This window comes from Salmo salar, chromosome 15, assembly GCF_965601325.2.
Source record: "Salmo salar chromosome 15, fSalSal1, whole genome shotgun sequence".
NCBI lineage: Eukaryota > Metazoa > Chordata > Actinopteri > Salmoniformes > Salmonidae > Salmo > Salmo salar.
In genome coordinates, this window is record NC_138305.1 from 10913969 (window position 1) to 10937500 (window position 23532).

Genomic DNA, 23532 nt, shown 5'->3' on the forward strand with positions numbered 1-23532 from the left:
GGCCGTAGTTATTATAGCATCACATGACGCTCCAACACCTAGCTGACACGCCGTAGTTATTATAGCATCACATGACGCTCCAACACCTAACTGACGTGACGTAGTTATTATAGTATCACATGACGCTCCAACACCTAGCTGACAGGCCGTAGTTATTATAGTATCACATGACGCTCCAACACCTAGCTGACAGGCCGTAGTTATTATAGTATCACATGACGCTCCAACACCTAGCTGACGTGACGTAGTTATTATAGCATCACATGACGCTCCAACACCTAGCTGATAGGCCGTAGTTATTATAGTATCACATGACGCTCCAACACCTAGCTGACAGGCCGTAGTTATTATAGTATCACATGACGCTCCAACACCTAGCTGACAGGCCGTAGTTATTATAGTATCACATTAAGCTCTATTTAAATGCCTTTTATGTTTGTGTCAACAAAGGCATGGATTTTATAATTGATTGCGTTCACGGCTGATAATTTAAAAAAAAGAGTCAAGTGGAGGTTTCATTTCAGAATAGTTTTCCACGCTTTTCATTTTCACCAAACTGTTGCTTAGAAACTAGCTACAAGCGTTATTAATTGAGGACATGATTTAAATTAGAGCAGACCCACCCCCCCCACATAAAAATGAAATAAAACAAATAAAATCTATCTACACCATATTGCCAATGAGACGGTCCTACTGCCCAGGAAGAGGAGAACATAAGGGTCCCTGTGAACCAGGAGTAATAACGACAGGTTAGTGCCATCTAACCCTAATAATGCATCTGATATCCCCCATAATGCATTAATATCAGATGTTTTCTTAACTATGTACTAAATACGTGAGTCTGTATATTTTATCTCAGATTTCTATTATTATACTAAAATACATAAATATAACTAATTTACACATATCACTTTGATGATTCTATAGTTTCCCAAAATATACAGTTGAAGTCGGAAGTTTACATACACTTAGGTTGGAGTCATTAAAACTCGTTTTTCAACCACTCCACAAATGTCTTGTTAACAAACTATAGTTTTGGCAAGTCGGTTAGGACATCTACTTTGTGCATGACATTTTCCCCCAAATTGTTTACAGACAGATTATTCCACTTTTAATTCACTGTATCACAATTCCAGTGGGTCAGAAGTTTACATACACTAAGTTGACTGTGCCTTTAAACAGCTTGGAAAATTCCAGAAAATTATGTCATGGCTTTAGAAGCTTCTGATAGGCTAATTGACATCATTTCAGTCAATTGGAGGTGTAACTGTGGATGTATTTCAAGGCCCACCTTCAAACTCAGTGCCTCTTTGCTTGACATCATGAGAAAATCCATAGAAATCAGCCAAGACCTCAGAAAAAACATTGTAGACCTCCACAAGTCTGGCTCATCCTTGGGAGCAATTTCCAAACGCATGAAGGTACCACGTTCATCTGTACAAACTACCGTACGCAAGTATAAACACCATGGGACCATACCGCTCAGGAAGGAGACGCGTTCTGTCTCCTAGAGATGAACATACTTTGGTGCAAAAAGTGCAAACCAATCCCAGAACAACAGCAAAGGACCTTGTGAAGATGCTGGAGGAAACAGGTACACAAGTATCTATATCCACAGTAAAACGAGTCCTATATCGACATAACCTGAAAGGCCGCTCAGCAAGGAAGAAGCCTCTGCTCCAAAACCGCCATAGAAAAGCCAGACTACAGTTTGCAACTGCACATGGGGACAAAGATCGTACTTTTTGGAGAAATGTCCTCTGGTCTGATGAAACAAAAATATAACTGTTTGGGCATAATGACCATCGTTATGTTTGGACGAAAAAGGGGGAGGCTTGCAAGCCGAAGAACACCATCCCAACCGTGAAGCACGGGGGTGGCAGCATCATGTTGTGGGGGTGCTTTGCTGCAGGAGGGACTGGTGCACTTCACAAAAGCCCTGACCTCAATCCCATAGAAAGTTTGTGGGCAGAACTGAAAAAGCGTGTGTGAGCAAGGAGGCCTACAAACCTGACTCAGTTACACCAGCTCTGTCAGAAGGAATGGGCCAAAATTCACCCAACTTATTGTGGGAAGCTTGTGGAAGGCTACCCGAAACGTTTGACCCAAGTTAAACAATTTAAAGGCAATGCTACCAAATATTAATTGAGTGTATGTAAACTTCTGACCCACTGGGAATGTGATGAAAGAAATAAAAGCTGAAACAAATAGTTCTCTCTACTATTATTCTGACATTTCACATTCTTAAAATAAAAAGTGGTGATCCTAACTGACCTAAGACAGGGCATTTTTACTAGGATTAAATGTTAGGAATTGTGAAAAACGGAGTTTAAATGTATTTGGCTAAGGTGTATTTAAACTTCCAACTTCAATTGTATATATATATATATATATATATATATATATATATATATTATATATATAGTGAAATAACAGGTATCAGAGATGCAGAGGAGAAATAGATGTTAATTTTCATCTCAGAAGAAACCAGTCTGTTTTTCGTAGTTGTGTCAGAATCATCATATACTGCAATATACAGTATACTACTGTGGGAAGGGCATATTACAGAAATACCATATTTAATCTAAAAAAATTATCTCTTGAAAACTCTTACTTTAGAAAATAATTAAAGTAGATACAAGGTTTTTACCAGAGAATTTTACTTTGCAAAGTGCAATACTTTATAATTTACTTGATTGGTTGATTGAGAATCAAATCACTGCAGAGATACCAAAATGGTGTAATCCGAAGTTCAAAGACTCAAATCTCCTGAAGTAGCGTTGGGATGGTCCCTTTAGTGTGGACCATTCCATAGACCAGGGCTTTCCCTCCCCCAGGTTTTTGCTCCAACCCCAGTTGAATTAGAATCCAGTGTGCTAGATTAGGATTGAAGTGAAAACGGTAGCTCTCCAGGAAGAGGGTTGGAGAGCACTGCCATAGACTGTTTTATCTGCTACCGTACACCAAGTGGTACCGATACACCAAGTCTGGAACCATCGGGACCCTGAACAGCTTCTACCCCCAAGCTGTAAGAATGCTAAACAAGACTGTTATCTCTGATCTGACCTGTTTATCAACCCCTGTTATCTCTGATCTGACCTGTTTATCAACCCCTGTTATCTCTGATCTGACATGGTATCTCTGATCTGACCTGTTATCTCTGATCTGACATGTTATCTCTGATCTGACCTGTTATCTCTGATCTGACATGTTATCTCTGATCTGACCTGTTATCTCTGATCTGACCTGTTTATCAACCCCCGTTATCTCTGATCTGACCTGTTTATTAACCCCTGTTATCTCTGATCTGACCTGTTTATCAACCCCTGTTATCTCTGATCTGACCTGTTTATCAACCCCTGTTATCTCTGATCTGACATGGTATCTCTGATCTGACCTGTTATCTCTGATCTGACCTGTTTATCAACCCCTGTTATCTCTGATCTGACCTGTTTATTAACCCCTGTTATCTCTGATCTGACCTGTTTATCAACCCCGGTTATCTCTGATCTGACCTGTTATCTCTGATCTGACCTGTTATCTCTGATCTGACCGGTTATCTCTGATCTGACCTGTTATCTCTGATCTGACCTGTTATCTCTGATCTGACCTGTTATCCTTTATCTGACATGTTATCTCTGATCTGACCTGTACCAATGAAGTTCAAAGGCTTATTGATCCCTGTTTTCTCTGCTGTTACTGTAACCCTGTATGGAGTGCAAATGCTTTTTTTACATGGTCAAAACGGCTTGCACTGTTTGTTATAAAAACAGGTGAAAACATAATATTATACTATTAATGTCTTCTGTACTGGCCCTCTTAAGGGGAGAAGACACCTACAGATATATTTCAACAGAGATGAAAGTGGTGCTGCTGTGTGATTGGAACTTTCCTGAGTTTATGAAAGTCAAAAAAAATTTAAAAGAGAAAATTTAAAAACACATATAAATGACAGTATGTCTTTCTTTAAATAGCATGACTCCTCTGACAGGCGTGTAGCGTATGTAGAGTCTTAAAAACATTCCCATGGTGCTTCCTTCCGCGCTACGCTGCTTCTTGCTTCCCTGGAACGGGAACGTCAGGAGCAACGGATGGTAACCGTGGTGATGCTCTACGCTGCTGAGAAGTTAGATCTGATAGAATCCTCTCGTAACTGACGATGCTTCCCAATGTCACATTCCTCCCTCGCCGTGCGTCTCTCAATGGTTATCCTGTAGTTCTTCCTGTTAGGAACAAGACAAAAGGCTTTGAGAAGGGTTTAAATCGTCTGTCTTCTCCTTTAGGCCAGGTCAGTAATTGTGCACAGATTCTTGTTTACAGTGAAATGGGGCCTCCTGCTATAGTTTCCTACAAGATCAGCCCTGAAGTAGGAAACCAACATCCACTCTTACTAGATCAGCCCTGTAGTAGGAAACCAACATCCACTCTTACTAGATCAGCCCTGAAGTAGGAAACCAACATCCACTCTTACTAGATCAGCCCTGTAGAAGGAAACCAACATCCACTCTTACTAGATCAGCCCTGTAGTACGAAACCAACATCCACTCTTACTAGATCAGCCCTGTAGTAGGAAACCAACATCCACTCTTACTAGATCAGCCCTGTAGTACGAAACCAACATCCACTCTTACTAGATCAGCCCTGTAGTAGGAAACCAACATCCACTCTTACTAGATCAGCCCTGTAGAAGGAAACCAACATCCACTCTTACTATATCAGCCCTGTAGTACGAAACCAACATCCACTCTTACTATATCCGCCCTGTAGTAGGAAACCAACATCCACTCTTACTAGATCAGCCCTGTAGAAGGAAACCAACATCCACTCTTACTAGATCAGCCCTGTAGTACGAAACCAACATCCACTCTTACTAGATCAGCCCTGTAGTAGGAAACCAACATCCACTCTTACTAGATCAGCCCTGTAGTAGGAAACCAACATCCACTCTTACTATATCCGCCCTGTAGTAGGAAACCAACATCCACTCTTACTAGATCAGCCCTGTAGTAGGAAACCAACATCCACTCTTACTATATCCGCCCTGTAGTAGGAAACCAACATCCACTCTTACTAGATCAGCCCTGTAGAAGGAAACCAACATCCACTCTTACTAGATCAGCCCTGTAGTACGAAACCAACATCCACTCTTACTAGATCAGCCCTGTAGTAGGAAACCAACATCCACTCTTACTAGATCAGCCCTGTAGTAGGAAACCAACATCCACTCTTACTATATCCGCCCTGTAGAAGGAAACCAACATCCACTCTTACTAGATCAGCCCTGTAGTAGGAAACCAACATCCACTCTTACTAGATCAGCCCTGTAGTAGGAAACCAACATCCACTCTTACTAGATCAGCCCTGTAGAAGGAAACCAACATCCACTCTTACTAGATCAGCCCTGTAGTAGGAAACCAACATCCACTCTTACTAGATCAGCCCTGTAGTAGGAAACCAACATCCACTCTTACTAGATCAGCCCTGTAGTAGGAAACCAACATCCACTCTTACTAGATCAGCCCTGTAGTAGGAAACCAACATCCACTCTTACTAGATCAGCCCTGTAGTACGAAACCAACATCCACTCTTACTATATCAGCCCTGTAGTAGGAAACCAACATCAACTCGTATTAACTGAGCCACACAGACAGTACTGAACATAATATGTGCTGTTTTACCTGATGAAGTAGAAGGACATGAGGAGTGCTGTCCCCAGCAGGGCTCCCACTATGATCCCAGTAAGAGCAGATACTCCTAGACCACCTGCTTGGAGAAGAAGAGGGAGGCTATTAGTTAGGCTAACGGTATTTAAAGTACTACAGTATATCCACCTGGGTTACTACAGTACTACAGTATATCCACCTGGGTTACTACAGTATATCCACCTGGGTTACTACAGTACTACAGTATATCCACCTGGGTTACTACAGTATATCCACCTGGGTTACTACAGTACTACAGTATATCCACCTGGGTTACTACAGTACTACAGTATATCCACCTGGGTTACTACAGTATATCCACCTGGTTTACTACAGTACTACAGTATATCCACCTGGGTTACTACAGTATATCCACCTGGGTTACTACAGTACTACAGTATATCCACCTGGGTTACTACAGTATATCCACCTGGTTTACTACAGTACTACAGTATATCCACCTGGGTTACTACAGTATATCCACCTGGGTTACTACAGTACTACAGTATATCCACCTGGGTTACTACAGTATATCTACCTGGGTTACTACAGTACTACAGTATATCTACCTGGGTTACTACAGTACTACAGTATATCCACCTGGGTTACTACAGTACTACAGTATATCCACCTGGGTTACTACAGTACTACAGTATATCCACCTGGGTTACTACAGTATATCTACCTGGGTTACTACAGTACTACAGTATATCCACCTGGGTTACTACAGTACTACAGTATATCCACCTGGGTTACTACAGTACTACAGTATATCCACCTGGGTTACTATAGTATATCTACCTGGGTTACTACAGTACTACAGTATATCAAATCAAATCAAATGTATTTATATAGCCCTTCGTACATCAGCTGATATCTCAAAGTGCTGTATAGAAACCCAGCCTAAAACCCCAAACAGCAAGCAATGCATGTGAAAGAAGCACGGTGGCTAGGAAAAACTCCCTAGGAAAAACTCCCTAGAAAGGCCAAAAACCTAGGAAGAAACCTAGAGAGGAACCAGGCTATGAGGGGTGGCCAGTCCTCTTCTGGCTGTGCCGAGTGGATATTATAACAGAACATGGTCAAGATGTTAAAATGTTCATAAATGACCAGCATGGTCAAATAATAATAATCATAGTAGTTGTCGAGGGTGCAACAAGCACGTCCGGTGAACAGGTCAGGGTTCCATCTGGGTTACTACAGTACTACAGTATATCCACCTGGGTTACTACAGTACATCCACCTTTTTTAATTGTTTTATTTCACCTTTATTTAACCAGGTAGGCCAGTTGAGAACAAGTTCTCATTTACAACTGAGACCTGGCCAAGATAAAGCAAAGCAGCGTGACACAAACAACAACACAGAGTAACACATGGGACAGATTAGCGTACAGTCAATAACACAATAGAAAAAAGAAAGTCTATATACAGTGTGTGCAAATGGCATAGTAGCAAATAGGCCATAGTAGCGAAGTAATTACAATTTAGCAGATTAACACTGTATTGATAGATGAGCAGATGGTGATGTGCAAGTAGTGATACTGCTGTGCAAAAGAGCAGAAAAGTAAATAAAAACAATATGGGGATGAGGTAGTTAGATTGGGTGGGATATTTACAGATGGACTATGTACAGCTGCAGCGATCGGTTAGCTGCTCAGATAGCTAATGTTTAAAGTTAGTGAGGGAAATATAACTCTCCAGCTTCAGCGATTTTTGCAATTCGTTCCGGTCACTGGCAGCAGAGAACTGGAAGGAAAGGCGGCCAAAGGAGGTGTTGGCTTTGGGGATGACCAGTGAGATATACCTGCTGGAGCGCATGCACCTGGATTACTACAGTATATTTTTCACATTTGTGTGTTTTTAACCAGAAATGATTGCTTATGGGTACCTTCATGTGTGTGTAAAACATTTCTGTTCATAGATTTTAGGTGTGTTTTAAAATCAGACGATATATACTGCTCAAAAAAATTAAGGGAACACTTAAACAACACAATGTAACTCCAAGTCAATCACACTTCTGTGAAATCAAACTGTCCACTTAGGAAGCAACACTGATTGACAATAAATGTCACATGCTGTTGTGCAAATGGAATAGACAACAGGTGGAAATGATAGGCAATAAGCAAGACACCCCCAATAAAGGAGTGGTTCTGTAGGTGGAGACTACAGACCACTTCTCAGTTCCTATGCTTCCTGGCTGATGTTTTGGTCACTTTTGAATGCTGGCGGTGCTTTCACTCTAGTGGTAGCATGAGACGGAGTCTACAACCCACACAAGTGTCTCAGGTAGTGCAGATCATCCAGGATGGCACATCAATGCGAGCTGTGGCAAGAAGGTTTGCTGTGTCTGTCAGCGTAGTGTCCAGAGCATGGAGGCGCTATCAGGAGACTGGCCAGTACATCAGGAGACGTGGAGGAGGCCGTAGGAGGGCAACAACCCAGCAGCAGGACCGCTACCTTTGCCTTTGTGCAAGGAGGAGCAGGAGGAGCACTGCCAGAGCCCTGCAAAATGACCTCCAGCAGGCCACAAATGTGTATGTGTCTGCTCAAACGGTAAGAAACAGACTCCATGAGGGTGGTATGAGGGCCCGACGTCCCCAGGTGGGGGTTGTGCTTACAGCCCATCACCGTGCAGGATGTTTGGCATTTGCCAGCGAACACCAAGATTGGCAAATTCGCCACCGGCGCCCTGTGCTCTTCACAGATGAAAGCAGGTTCACACTGAGCACGTGACAGATGTGACAGAGTCTGGAGATGCCGTGGAGAACGTTCTGCTGCCTGCAACATCCTCCAGCATGACCGGTTTGGCGGTGGGTCAGTCATGGTGTGGGGTGGCATTTCTTTGGGGGGCCGCACAGCCCTCCATGTGCCAGCCAGAGGTAGCCTGACTGCCATTAGGTACCGAGATGAGATCCTCAGACCCCTTGTGAGACCATATGCTGGTGCGGTTGGCCCTGGGTTTCTCCTAATGCAAGACAATGCTAGACCTCATGTGGCTGGAGTGTGTCAGCAGTTCCTGCAAGAGGAAGGCATTGATGCTATGGACTGGCCCGCCCGTTCCCCAGACCTGAATCCAATTGAGCACATCTGGGACATCATGTCTCGCTCCATCCACCAACGCCACGTTGCACCACAGACTGTCCAGGAGCATGCCCAGGCGTTGTAGGGAGGTCATACAGGCACATGGAGGCCACACACACTACTGAGCCTCATTTTGACTTGTTTTAAGGACATTACATCAAAGTTGGATCAGCCTGTAGTGTGGTTTTCCACTTTAATTTTGAGTGTGACTCCAAATCCAGACCTCCATGGGTTGATAAATTGGATTTCCATTGATTATTTTTGTGTGATTTTGTTGTCAGCACATTCAACTATGTAAAGAAAAAAGTATTTAATACGATTATTTCTTTCATTCAGATCGAGGATGTGTTGTTTAAGTGTTTGAGCAGTGTATATATATCCGTTGTTTAGATGGAGTGGAATATTCGTGTCCTGTATAGTTGACTGTGTCTCACCTAGCTATCTTAAGATGAATGCATGAACTGTAAGTCACTCTGGATAAGAGCGGATGCTAAATGACTGAAATGTTTCACATACAGATAGTATATTACTGGTATTGATTTGTTGTTGTACATTCTTTCAATATTAATGTCACAAATGTTTCATTTGTACTGTCCCTTATTTAAAATGTAGTTATTTGTTCCATTTGACTGTGTAATTCCTGGCAGTACTATTTATCTATCTGGGAGTGAGGTGGATATATAGATGGATATATACAAAATATTGTATGAATGTATTTATTTTAACACAATTACTGATGCCATTAGTCAATGGCGGTACCTGTCAAAGATATTAGAGGTAGGTATAATAATGATTTTTAAGTGGTTTGATCATCCATATCTGTTTACATGTGATTGATATCCAGACACAATGCGTGCCCGCCTATCTCCGGAGCTGGTCGGGAAGACCTGATCGCAATCAGAATGTGGACAAGATCAAAACAAAGGGTGCATTTAAGCGACAGGTATAAACAGGGTTCGAGCGCCAGAGACAGGGGTTGTGTTTGTTGGTGTGTGGTGGAGACAGATATATAGAACAGATATATTACAGATCATTAGAGATAATTTACATGATTTGTCTGGCAGGTCTGCGTGGGAGACCCTGTGTAGTCCTCTTAGGGTGAAGTGGTCAGGATTGAACCCCGGGAGCATCTGGAAACTCTCCTTCACACCATAGTAGTTACACACCGTCTGAGAACACACACACCATGGTAGTTACACACCAATAATAAACACAGGGGAAACTACTGCTGTCAATCTCAAATAGGGCCCACAGATTGAGAAGTTGAACTAGAAAAGGTCAACTAGGAGGAGAAGGGGGCATTTGATAAGCCAGATAACATTCTATGGAAGCTGTACAGTCCTTTACATACATCAATTAGAAGGGGGCATTTGATAAGCCAGATAACATTCTATGGAAGCTGTACAGTCCTTTATGAACATCATTTAGAAAGGGGGCATTTGATAAGCCGATTGGCATTCTATACGATTTATACAGTCCATTGAGAAATATTTGTGCCATCTAAAAAAAAAACGTGATCACTTTGATGCTAGAGGTTACAGGATTAGGTTGGATGTTATCTGTGGTGGACGGTTTTCTTCTTACATCATAGGTGTAGAGTAGGAGCGCTGATACAGGGTCAGTTTGGCTTTTTATATTATTATGAATAAGATCACATGGACAGAGGGGACCTGATCCTAGAACAGTACTCCTACTGAGACTCTTTATGATCTGATCCTAGAACAGTACTCCTACCTACTGAGACTCTGTATGACCTGATCCTATAACAGCACTCCTACTGAGACTCTTTATGACCTGATCCTAGATTAACACTCCTACTGAGACTCTTTATGACCTGATCCTAGAACAGTACTCCTACTGAGACTCTTTATGACCTGATCCTAGATTAACACTCCTACTGAGACTCTTTATGACCTGATCCTAGAACAGTACTCCTACTGAGACTCTATATGATCTGATCCTAGAACAGTACTCCTACCTACTGAGACTCTGTATGATCTGATCCTAGAACAGTACTCCTACCTACTGAGACTCTGTATGATCTGATCCTAGAACAGTACTCCTACCTACTGAGACTCTGTATGATCTGATCCTAGAACAGCAATCCTCCTCTGAGATGCTTAATGAATAAGGGCCCTGATATAGGAGGGTTGGTGTTAGGTTTTGTTCTTACCTCATAGGTGCCTGCCTCGGTGTTGGTCATGCTCATCACAGAGAAGTCTCCGTATCTGTCTCCGTTAAAGTCCATAGACACTTGGCCTGCGATGCCTGCCCAGCAACCAGAGGACCAGCGGCATGCAAAGAATGGCAGAATTAATTAGCAAGAGCCCAACATTCCAAGGAAAACAGAGAGCAGAGAGCACAGTGGAGAAATTCCAGCACTGGCCAATATAACAGGAAATCCCATCTCTCCTCCCGCCGTTTGTGTTGGCAGGCCCTCCAAGAATTGTAATTTCATCCCTACGGCTGTGTTCCCAAAATTGTTGGCATTTTTAACATATTATTTATTTTAACAAGAAAATATGACCCTGTTCTTGACGATTCCTGCTGAACAAAACATTGTTACTTCACGTTGAGAGCTGGCAATGCGTTGGCTTTTTAACCAGTTTGGCGAGGGGACATCCGTTCTGTAACTGGACTCTAATCATTGCAGATGAAGGGTTTTGTTCTCCGTGTTGACTCTGCCTCAATCCCTTTAAAACTTTAACTGGAGTTATCTGGAGGAGATATTCTGCAACTGGATTGGTCTGTCACCATACTGTTTGTTGGATGTACAGAGGATGTATGGTGAATGGACAGGGCTCTGTAGTGGTGAATGGACAGGGGTCTGTAGTGGTGAATGGACAGGGGTCTGTAGTGGTGAATGGACAGGGGTCTGTAGTGGTGAATGGACAGGGGTCTGTAGTGGTGAATCTACAGCGGTCTGTAGTGGTGAATGGACAGGGGTCTGTAGTGGTGAATGGACAGGGGTCTGTAGTGGACAGGGGTCTGTAATGGTGAATGGACAGGGGTCTGTAGTGGTGAATGGACAGGGGTCTGTAGTGGACAGGGGTCTGTAGTGGTGAATGGACAGGGGTCCGTAGTGGTGAATGGACAGGGGTCCGTAGTGGTGAATGGACAGGGGTCTGTAGTGGTGAATGGACAGGGGTCTGTAGTGGTGAATGGACAGGGGTCCGTAGCGGTGAATGGACAGGGGTCTGTAGTGGTGAATGGACAGGGGTCTGTAGTGGTGAATGGACAGGGGTCTGTAGTGGTGAATGTACAGGGGTCCGTAGTGGACAGGGGTCTGTAGTGGTGAATGGACAGGGGTCTGTAGTGGTGAATGGACAGGGGTCCGTAGTGGTGAATGGACAGGGGTCTGTAGTGGTGAATGGACAGGGGTCTGTAGTGGTGAATGGACAGGGGTCTGTAGTGGTGAATGGACAGGGGTCCGTAGTGGACAGGGGTCTGTAGTGGTGAATGGACAGGGGTCTGTAGTGGTGAATGGACAGGGGTCCGTAGTGGTGAATGGACAGGGGTCTGTAGTGGTGAATGGACAGGGGTCTGTAGTGGTGAATGGACAGGGGTCTGTAGTGGTGAATGGACAGGGGTCTGTAGCAGCAGCACATATTTAGTCTTTAGCAATAACCCTACGGCTGTAAGCCTACATATACATCTACTTTAAATGTGCTACCTGACTTCCCAGTAGACTACTTGGTGTGTGAACTGCTGACTGCTCATAACTTGCAGATGGTTGTTGACATATCAACCAGGATCAAAGGGCAGGGCAATTTGTGATTTGTTTCACTCTCATACTGTAGTCAATTAGCAATTAGTACAGGGAGGTGTGCTCTCCACCTATGCTAGGCAATTAGCAATTAGTACAGGGAGGTCCTTACGAGCTTACAGACAGGGCTGCGGGCAGCTGAGCGATAATAGAGGAAAACTAAACTTCTGGAGGACCTATCATCCTTCCACTCCCTCCTCTCTACCTTATCTTCCTCTGTATCTGCTGTTAAAGCCACTTTCTACCACTCTAAATGTCAAGTTTCTACCTCTAAACCTAGGAAACTCTTTTCCACCTTCTCCTCCCTCCTTAATCCTCCTCCCCCTCCTTCCTCCATCTCTGCGGACCACTTTGAAAAAAAGATCGACGACATCCGCTACTCATTCACTCAGCCTATTGAGTCCACTGGTCCCACTCATTCACTCAGCCTATTGAGTCCACTGGTCCCACTCATTCACTCAGCCTACTGAGTCCACTGGTCCCACTCATTCACTCAGCCTATTGAGTCCACTGGTCTCCCTCACACAGAACTACCCTATGCCTTGACCTCTTTCTTCGCTCCCTCTCAGGCTCTGCACACTCTTGGATTGCATCCTACCATGTGACGTGGAGAGGATCTGTGTCTGCACCACATACTCTCACTACTGGTGTCCCCCAGGGCTCGGTTCTAGGCCCTGTCATCTTTCTCTATAAACTAAGTCACTCCGTCATATCCTCACATGGTCTCTCCTATCACTGCTATGAGGATGACACTCAACTAATTTTCTCCTTCCCCCCTGCTGACACCCAGGTGGCGACATGCATCTCTGCATGCCTGGCAGATATCACAACTTGGATGTCGGCAACCACCTCAAGCTCAACCTCGACAAGACGGAGCTGCTCTTCCTCCCGGGGAAGTCCTGCCCGCTCAAAGACCTCGCCATCATGGTTGACAATTCCACAGTGTCGTCCCCCCTAGAGTGCAAAGAACCTTGGCATGACGCTGGACAACATCAAAGCAGTGACCCAGTCCTGCAGGTTCATGCTCTACAACATCTGTAGAGTACGACTCTACCTCACACAGGAAGTGGAGCAGGTCCTAATACAGGCACTAGTCATCCCCCGTCACGACTACTGCAACTCGCTGTTTGCTGGGTTCCCCGCTATGCTGAAACCCTAGAGCACTCTGTTGTACCACCTCAGGTCTCCTGGCACTCCCCTACCTTCTAGCTCTGACTCTACTGATAGCTATGTTATTGAGGATAAATGTATTTTCTATGCTTGTGATGTGTGGTTGTCCAACCTAGCTACCTTAAGATGAATTAAGATGTAAGTCTCTCTGGATAAGAGCGTCTTCTAAATGACTAACATGTAAATATAAATTCTGCTGTAAGCCCTTCATACTGCTGTAAGCCCTTCATACTGCTGTAAGTGCACTATATGTGGTGTATTTTAACATCCTCTGCAAGCTAAACTGGGGGAAGCCCTTCTGGTTAACAGCTCAGGACAAAGCTGCACTGCACTGCGCTAGCTGTGTTGCACGCCAAAGCCTTTTGTAATTGATAGTGATATCAATAACGCAATACATTTTCTTTCTACAGTCATTAAAAATGAGTGGAGAATGCCAGCGGCTCAACTCGGGTTGACAACATTGGCCTAATTAAGGGTGATGAATGGTCCAGCTGGGAACCAGGACAACTTAAGGAGACGTTCAGACAGAATCTACGCTGAGCTCCAGTTTTAGATCTAAAATTCAGATCACATTCCAACAGTCTTACAGTCTTTGGAAAACGTTCCACACCTCAGTAAAAAACATCCTCCGAGGACATATGATGAGACAGCGAGAGGAGAGAGAGAGAGGATATATTAAGGGATGTAATGAGAGAGAGAGAGATCACAAAGAATTTGAAAACAAATCAAACATTGATAAATTCCCATATCTGTTACCGCAGTGAGCAATCACAGCAGCAAGATTTGTGGCCCGTTACCATGACAAAAGGGCAACCAGTGGGGGCACAAACAACATTGTAAATACAACCTACATGTATCTGTTTATTTACTTTCCCTTTCATACTTCAACTATTTGCACATTGTTACAACATTGTACATAGCCAATAATATAACACTTGAAATGTCTATATTTTTTAAAACTTTTGTGAGTGTAATTTTTACTAATGTTTCACTTGTTTATTTCGCTTTTGTTTATCATCTATTCCATTTGCTTTGGCGATGTAAACGTACGTTTCCCTTGCCAATAAAGCCCTTTAAATTGAATTGAGAGCGAGAGAGAGAGAGGGGGGGAGAGAGAATGGGAGGGAGAGAGAAAGAGAGAGAGAGAATGGGAGGGAGAGAGAGAGAAAGAGGGAGAGAGAATGGGAGGGAGAGAGAGAGAAAGAGGGAGAGAGAATGGGAGGGAGAGAGAGAGAGAGAGGCCTGTACTTTTATTTATTTTTATTTCTCTTTGTTTATTATCTATTTCACTTGCTTTGGCACTGTAAAAATATGTTTCCCATGCCAAAGAAGCCTTTAAATGGAACTGAATTGAGAAAGAGAGAGAGGATGAATGCAGACTGCTAAGGCTCTGGAGGGAGGCCAATATAATAAGGATGGGAGGATAAGGATGGGGAAGAGAAAAGGCAGAGGTTTAATAAGGACCAGAGGGGAAGAGAGGTTTAATAAGGACCAGAGGGGAAGAGAGGTTTAATAAGGACCAGAGGGGAAGAGAGGTTTAATAAGGACCAGAGGGGAAGAGATAAGGCAGAGGTTTAATAAGGACCAGAGCGGAAGAGATAAAGCAGAGGTTTAATAAGGACCAGAGGGGAAGAGATAAGGCAGAGGTTTAATAAGGACCAGAGGGGAAGAGATAAGGCAGAGGTTTAATAAGGACCAGAAGGGAAGAGATAAGGCAGAGGTTTAATAAGGACCAGAGGGGAAGAGATAAAGCAGAGGTTTAATAAGGACCAGAGGGGAAGAGATAAAGCAGAGGTTTAATAAGGACCAGAGGGGAAGAGATAAAGCAGAGGTTTAATAAGGACCAGAGGGGAAGAGATAAAGCAGAGGTTTAATAAGGACCAGAGGGGAAGAGAGGTTTAATAAGGACCAGAGGGGAAGAGATAAAGCAGAGGTTTAATAAGGACCAGAGGGGAAGAGAGGTTTAATAAGGACCAGAGGGGAAGAGATAAAGCAGAGGTTTAATAAGGACCAGAGGGGAAGAGAGGTTTAATAAGGACCAGAGGGGAAGAGATAAGGCAGAGATTTAATAAGGACCAGAGGGGAAGAGATAAGGCAGAGATTTAATAAGGACCAGAGGGGAAGCAATAAGGGAGAGGTTTAATAAGGACCAGAGGGTTTAGTTTTTTTACCTTCAAATGTTCTGTTCCACATGCGGTAGGTGATCTCTGCTCCGTCCTTCTTGGTGAGGCCGTTCCTGATGGTTTCGTGCAGCGCCAGGGCGTACAGCAGCAATGCATCATGGAACCCTTCCATAAACATGTTGATCTGGAGGAAAACAACAGTAAAACATTGATTCATCACCTGGTCTCCTCCTGTCGTACTGTATCACAGAGTCTTGATCAACTTTCAGACCCGCTTTTAACAACAGAGCCTTGCAGTTAGTCAATGTGCATCTGGCCTTGAAAACCTTTAAAATGATGAACGAGGACAACAACAAAAAATACCACATTCAAATTCTCTTAGACGCTTCCCTCTTTGCTCAGCCTGTGAAGGCCTCTGGCAACAAAAGAATTTGCCAATTTCTATAGTCATATGACACACCCCTGGTACTCGAGGCCTTCAAAAGAAGTGGAGACAATAACCTCAAGCAATAATCAAAACAAACGAAGAAATGGTTAATTGACCACAATATCAACATTTTGAAATGGCCCTCCTCAGTCTCTGGACTAAAACCTGGGATTTGAATTGAAGAGAATAGTCCATAAGCACAGACAAATGATACCAAGGATCTGGAAAGATTCTGTATTGAGGAATGGTCTAAGATCCGTCCCAATGTGTTCTACAATCTCATAAAACATTCCAGAGAAAGGCTCAGTGCTGTTATCCTCGCAAGGGGAGGGTTCTAGAGTATTGACAACAGGTGAGGGTTCTAGAGTATTGACCACAGGGGAGGGTTCTAGAGTATTGACAACAGCGGAAGGTTCTAGAGTATTGACAACAGCGGAAGGTTCTAGAGTATTGACAACAGCGGAAGGTTCTAGAGTATTGACAACAGCGGAAGGTTCTAGAGTATTGACAACAGCGGAGGGTGTCAGGTTGGATGAGGAGCGTCGCTGTACAGCTATTTTCAGGTCTCATCAGAGCTGGGTGAATGGAATATGAATGACAGTCATCCAATATGCTGTAATAGAAATAAGGCCGTGCTCCTCATCTTAAACGCCACCGACCGCCACTGAAACCTAGGCTACTATAGTTTGCTTCAGAATGGATCAGGTCAGCATTTTGTTTCTGCAAAAAAATATTCTGTAAAAATTCTTAGCTCGATATTTGTGTATTTTTGGGAAAACGAGCAATTCCCTTACCTTTATTGAAACGATTTGAACATATATTTGGAAGGAGGAAAGTACGTTTACTTGTGTTGACAGCATTGAGAAAGCAAACGGTCTCTAAAATATGAAACCACAGGCCTCAGTTTGCAGTATCAGCCTCGCTTCCTCCCCCGCCAGGAATGGCCGCAGCGCGAGTAAAAAAATAAATAAATGAATAGATTGTTTTAAAAACAGTTGGTTGTTAGCTATATCACCCTGTTCCCTGCCGCCGCGGGGCTGCTAATAGGCTGCTGAGGGTGAATGGTAATACACAGCCATCACCTCGGCTGGTACATGTACTGAGTTCCCCCTGAGCAGCAGTCCTCTGCAGCGCACAGATTACTTCCTGTTTAGGTTGGGCACTGGATAGATAGATAGATAGAGAAGACATGGAATGGAACAATGATCCCAATCAGAACATGATCAACTATTAGTGACAGTCTAACAGTATCCACAGCTCTTAGGGTATCACCTATTAGTGACAGTCTAACAGGATCCACAGCTCTTAGGGTATATCAGCTATTAGTGACAGTCTAACAGTATCCACAGCTCTTAGGGTATCACCTATTAGTGACAGTCTAACAGTATCCACAGCTCTTAGGGTATCAGTTATTAGTGACAGTCTAACAGTATCCACAGCTCTTAGGGTATCACCTATTAGTGACAGTCTAACAGTATCCACAGCTCTTAGGGTATATCAACTATTAGTGACAGTCTAACAGTATCCACAGCTCTTAGGGTATCAGTTATTAGTGACAGTCTAACAGTATCCACAGCTCTTAGGGTATCACCTATTAGTGACAGTCTAACAGTATCCACAGCTCTTAGGGTATCAGTTATTAGTGACAGTCTAACAGTATCCACAGCTCTTAGGGTATCAACTATTAGTGACAGTCTAACAGTATCCACAGCTCTTAGGGTATATCAACTATTAGTGACAGTCTAACAGTATCCACAGCTCTTAGGGTATCAGTTATTAGTGACAGTCTAACAGTATCCACAGCTCTTAGGGTATCAACTATTAGTGACAGTCTAACAGTATCCACAGCTCTTAGGGTATATCAACTATTAGTGACAGTCTAACAGTATCCACAGCTCTTAGGGTATCAGTTATTAGTGACAGTCTAACAGTATCCACAGCTCTTAGGGTATCAACTATTAGTGACAGTCTAACAGTATCCACAGCTCTTAGGGTATATCAACTATTAGTGACAGTCTAACAGGATCCACAGCTCTTAGGGTATCACCTATTAGTGACAGTCTAACAGTATCCACAGCTCTTAGGGTATCAGTTATTAGTGACAGTCTAACAGTATCCACAGCTCTTAGGGTATCACCTATTAGTGACAGTCTAACAGTATCCACAGCTCTTAGGGTATCACCACAGGCAGCATGCAGATAACTGGCTAGTCGGCCCGGAAGGATGAAGATCAGTGTACAGAACGTTCCTCCCGAGAAGAGATCAATTCAGTGATGGTTGATTAATTCATTTTGAATGAGGAAACCGACGACAGGTAGAGTAAGTAGGTGTTGTAATTATGCAGCTCATCCGGCCAACGGAAATCAGTCAGACGGAGAACGTTCAGACCCAAATTGCGCTGAGTTAGTAGTTGACGATCATTTGGTTCTTGTAAGGACGTTAAGACACCTGCTGTGGCTACAGTAAATGTGTGCTGTTTTGTTTAGAGACTGAGTGGAAACCACGGTCACTGTTTTGTTTAGAGACTGAGTGGAAACCACGGTCACTGTTTTGTTTAGAGACTGAGTGGAAACCACGGTCACTGTTTTGAATGAAAAGGTGAGCTGAACGTTGGTAACTCCATGAATCATACAGCCTAGATGGAGTATGGCGGTGGCCCATTAGAACAGGTCTTTGATAGGATCACGCCGTGATATCACGAGTACTCAATGACTCACTGTGTCTAAGTGGAAAGGGAAAACATTTCAAGATTTCTGTTGGTTTCATGGTTTCTTGTGAAAACAAATATGGGCCAAATTGTTTGTTTAGCAAGAGACTGTGTGTGGACTAACTCATTATTTACACTGTCTGGTACTTAGGCTGTAAATTGCCGGAGAACAGATGATTTTCTGTGTGGTATTATGATTGTTATGGTAAACAGATGAAGGTTTGTTTACACCAGGACAAAACAGGGTCAAGCTGTCCCATATATGGTGGAATTATTGGACCCCTTGTTAAAGATGAGCAAAAAAAGACTGTATAAAATGAATAATACAAACACTGAGCTACACAATATGCTAAAAAAATAATTTAAATTATATTATTTTACACTAAGCAATTGTATTAGTATAAGAGATTTTGAAAGGATGATGTCTCCTCTGTGTAAAGGTGAGACTCTCATGTACATGTCGGTTGTTTTGCTCTAGAATGACCACAGGCCTCAGAAGACTCGTCTGAAGGTTCCCCGGTGCCAGTCGAATACATTTATGGAAGTACAGTGCATTCCGAAAGTATTCAAAACACTTGAATTTTTACATATTTTGTTACGTTACAGCCTTATTCTAAAATTGATTAAATCATTTTTTTCCCCCTCATCAATCTACACACAGTACCCCATAATGACAAAGCAAAAAGGGGCAAAAATAAAAAATAAATAAATAAAACAGAAATACCTTATTTACATAAGTATTCAGACCCTTTGCTATGAGACTCTAAATTGAAGTCAGGTGCATCCTGTTTCCATTGATCATCCTTGAGATGTTTCTACAACTTGATTGGAGTCCACCTGTGGTAAATTCAATTGATTGGACATGATTTGGAAAGGCACACACCTGTCTATATAAGGTCCCACAGTTGACAGTGCATGTCAGAGCAAAAACCAAGCCATGAGGTCAACGGAATTGTCCGTAGAGCTCCGAGACAGGATTGTGTCGAGGCACAAATCTGGGGTTGCTCATACTGCTTCCTCACTAGCACAATTACAAATATTTGTCGACAGACTTGTGACGTCATCAGGAGCAGTGATTGTGATAGTGTCTTCTCTTTCTTCCTCTTGACTCAATGCTGGAGCGTCCCAGACCTCAGTCTACTTCAGCCCCACAGGAGCCAACTTTGGCTACTGCCACTAAAAGGAGCAACCACATGTTAACTTCTTCACACTGGTGAAAAGTCACACAACACTAGCCTAGTCTTGCCTCGTCTTAAGGGCATCCTTGATTCTGTAGCCAGTCAACCACGTGAGAGAAAATGGAATTAGCCTGATCCTAGATATGCTGCGCTGTCAATGACTATAGGAGTTGGCAAGACAGCACAAACAGATCTGGGACCAGGCTAGAGTTGAATAGCAACGGGTTAGAAGAATAAGACAATACAGTGGTTTATATGCCATTAAAGGCCATGCAGGTCTGATCTGTTGGTGGCAACCTCTACCAACCATTGTCTCTCAACAGGACAGTGTGGATGGTGAAATCTACTGGGAGCAGGAAGCTGAAAGAAGAGACAAAGGAAAAAGCTATCCCCCTCCCACAGCAGGCCAAGCAGCTCCCCCACCCCCTTGTCCTCCAGCCTCCCACAGCAGGCCAAGCAGCCCCCCCACCCCCTTGTCCTCCAGCCTCCCACAGCAGAACCAAGCAGTTCCCCCTGCAGACCAGAGCCCTGTTTACAGTCTGAGATTCAGGGGAGATGGAGAAGAGAGACAGAGACCAGAGCCCTGTTTACAGTCTGAGATTCAGGGGAGATGGAGAAGAGAGACAGAGACCAGAGCTCTGTTTACAGTCTGAAATTCAGGGGAGATGGAGAAGAGAGACAGAGACCAGAGCTCTGTTTACAGTCTGAGATTCAGGGGAGATGGAGAAGAGAGACAGAGACCAGAGCTCTGTTTACAGTCTGAGATTCAGGGGAGATGGAGAAGAGAGACAGAGACCAGAGCTCTGTTTACAGTCTGAGATTCAGGGGAGATGGAGAAGAGAGACAGAGACCAGAGCTCTTTTTACAGTCTGAGATTCAGGGGAGATGGAGAAGAGAGACAGAGACCAGAGCTCTGTTTACAGTCTGAGATTCAGGGGAGATGGAGAAGAGAGACAGAGACCAGAGCTCTGTTTACAGTCTGAGATTCAGGGGAGATGGAGAAGAGAGACAGAGACCAGAGCTCTGTTTACAGTCTGAGATTCAGGGGAGATGGAGAAGAGAGACAGAGACCAGAGCTCTGTTTACAGTCTGAGATTCAGGGGAGATGGAGAAGAGAGACAGAGACCAGAGCTCTGTTTACAGTCTGAGATTCAGGGGAGATGGAGAATGAAATGCACTTTTTAGATGATGCTGTAACAGTAACCTTGTCATGATTCCACTATGTGTTATTTTATAGTTTTGATTTCTTCACTATTATTCTACAATGTAGAAAATAGTAAAAATAAAGAAAAAACCTTGAATGAGTAGGTACTGTATCTTTTTTCTATATCTTTTTAAAATAGATGTTCCTTTATTATATTCCCATAACCCTTCCACCCCTCCCCTAATTGGAGTAAACTACTGAACATCAAAACTTAGGCCTGTATTTCCAGCGTATACACACTATATACATTTTATGGACACAGTCTATTTTACAATAGTTATATTTGGATTGTTTTTAGTCCTGGCCTTCCTCTAACCTCAACCTCTCCCATCTATTACTGATGTCCTTCCTCTAACCTCCACCCCTTCCATCTATTTCTTATGTCCATCCAGTTTGATGTATATTTGCCATATATTTTTAACTGTGCTGTTTCACAAAAGTTCCGAATTTTCATACATTCTACAGACACAGTATATTTTACATTTGTTATCCTTATTAGTACCACCCTTCAGGTCCATCTCTTAACACCATCCATATAGGATTTCTATTTGCCATATGTGCTGTGATGTTTCACAAAAGTTCTCAACCTTTCTATTGTCATTGTTTCTACAGACTGTAAATTAAAGATACACATTTTTTTGCTAAAAGTATTGACCACTTAGATGGAAAGCTACTGAGGATGGTAGCTGACTCTATAGCCACTCCTATCTGTCATATCTTTAATCTGAGTCTAGAGGAAAATCTTTGTCCTCAGGCCTGGAGGGAAGACAAAGTGGTAAAGTGGCCTTTACTGGTTCTAACAGCAGACCTATCGGCTTGCTGCCAGCTCTTAGCAAATACAATGCTATTTCTCTGTAAACAAATGAACAGACTTTCAGCATGCTTATAGAGGACACTCAACATTGAGGAAAACCAAAGTTTCAAAGGCTGGGCCTAATATAGTGTATAAGAGTTCATACAATAAGTTTCGTAGTGATTCATATGTTGATGATGGAAAGAATATTTGCTGGTCTGTGGTGTGTAACGAGGAGCAACCAGACGCTGCACTTGACATATTTATGAAACTACTTATTCCAGTTACTAACAAGCACGCATCCATTAAGATCTGTAAAAACTGTTAAATCCCCTTGGATTGAAGAGGAATTGAAAACTTGTATGGCTGAGAGAGATGAGGCAAAAGGTATGGCAATTAAGTCTGGCAGCCCTCACTGACTGGCAAACGTTCTGCAAATTAAGAAATCATGTGACTAAACTAAATAAAAATAAACTACACTACGAAACAAAGATAAATTATATAAAGAATGATAGTAAAAAGCTTTGGGGCACCTTCAATGAAATTTGGGGGGAAAAAGCCAACTTGGCTCCTTCATTCATTGAATCAGATGGCTCATTCATCACAAAACCCACTGATATTGCAAACTACTTTAATTACTTTTTCATTGGCAAGATAAACAAACTTAGGGATGACATGCCAGCAACAAACGCTGACACTACACATCCAAGTATATCTGACCAAATTATGAAAGACAAGAATTGTACTTTTGAATTCCGTAAAGTGAGTGTGGAAGAGGTGAAAAATATATTATTGTCTATCAACATTGACAAGCCACCGGGGTCTGATAACTTGGATGGAAAATTACTGGAGGATAATAGCGGACTATATTGCCACTCCTATTTGCCATATCTTCAATTTAAGCCTATTAGAGAGCGTGGTCCCTCAGGCCTGGAGGGAAGCTAAAGTCATTCCGCTACCCAAGAATAGTAAAGCCAACTTTACTGGCTCAAATAGCCGACCAATCAGCCTGTTACCAACCCTTAGTAAACCTCTGGGAAAAAATGTGTTTGAACAGATACAATGCTATTTTACAGTAAACAAATTGACAACAGAATTTCAGCAAGCTTATAGGGAAGGACACTCAACAAGCACAGCACTTACACAAATGACAGATGATTGGCTGAGAGAAATTGATGATAAATGATTGTTGGGGCTTTTGACATTATTGATCATAGTCTGCTGCTGGAAAAACGTATGTGTTGTGGCTTTACACCCCCTGCTATAATGTGGATAAAGAGTTACCAGTCTAACAGAACACAGAGGGTGTTCTTTAATGGAAGCCTATCCAACATAATCCAGGTAGAATCAGGAATTCCCCAGGGTAGATGTTAAGGCCCTT

The 23532-nt window shown here is 43.0% G+C and overlaps 1 protein-coding gene across 1 annotated transcript in view; it reads right to left on the bottom strand.

Annotated features, from left to right (window-relative positions):
- Positions 1–526: 526 nt before the first annotated feature.
- Positions 527–23532, bottom strand: part of LOC106570940 (atrial natriuretic peptide receptor 3) — a 70726-nt gene continuing 47720 nt past the window's right edge. Inside the window, exons 4-8 of the mRNA XM_045695442.2 lie at positions 15891–16026; positions 10957–11051; positions 9832–9952; positions 5679–5763; positions 527–4223 (exon numbers count right to left, since the gene is read on the bottom strand). Coding sequence (XP_045551398.1) covers positions 4112–4223; positions 5679–5763; positions 9832–9952; positions 10957–11051; positions 15891–16026 — 549 coding nt within the window. The 3' untranslated portion in view covers positions 527–4111. The remainder of the gene's footprint in view (positions 4224–5678; positions 5764–9831; positions 9953–10956; positions 11052–15890; positions 16027–23532) is intronic.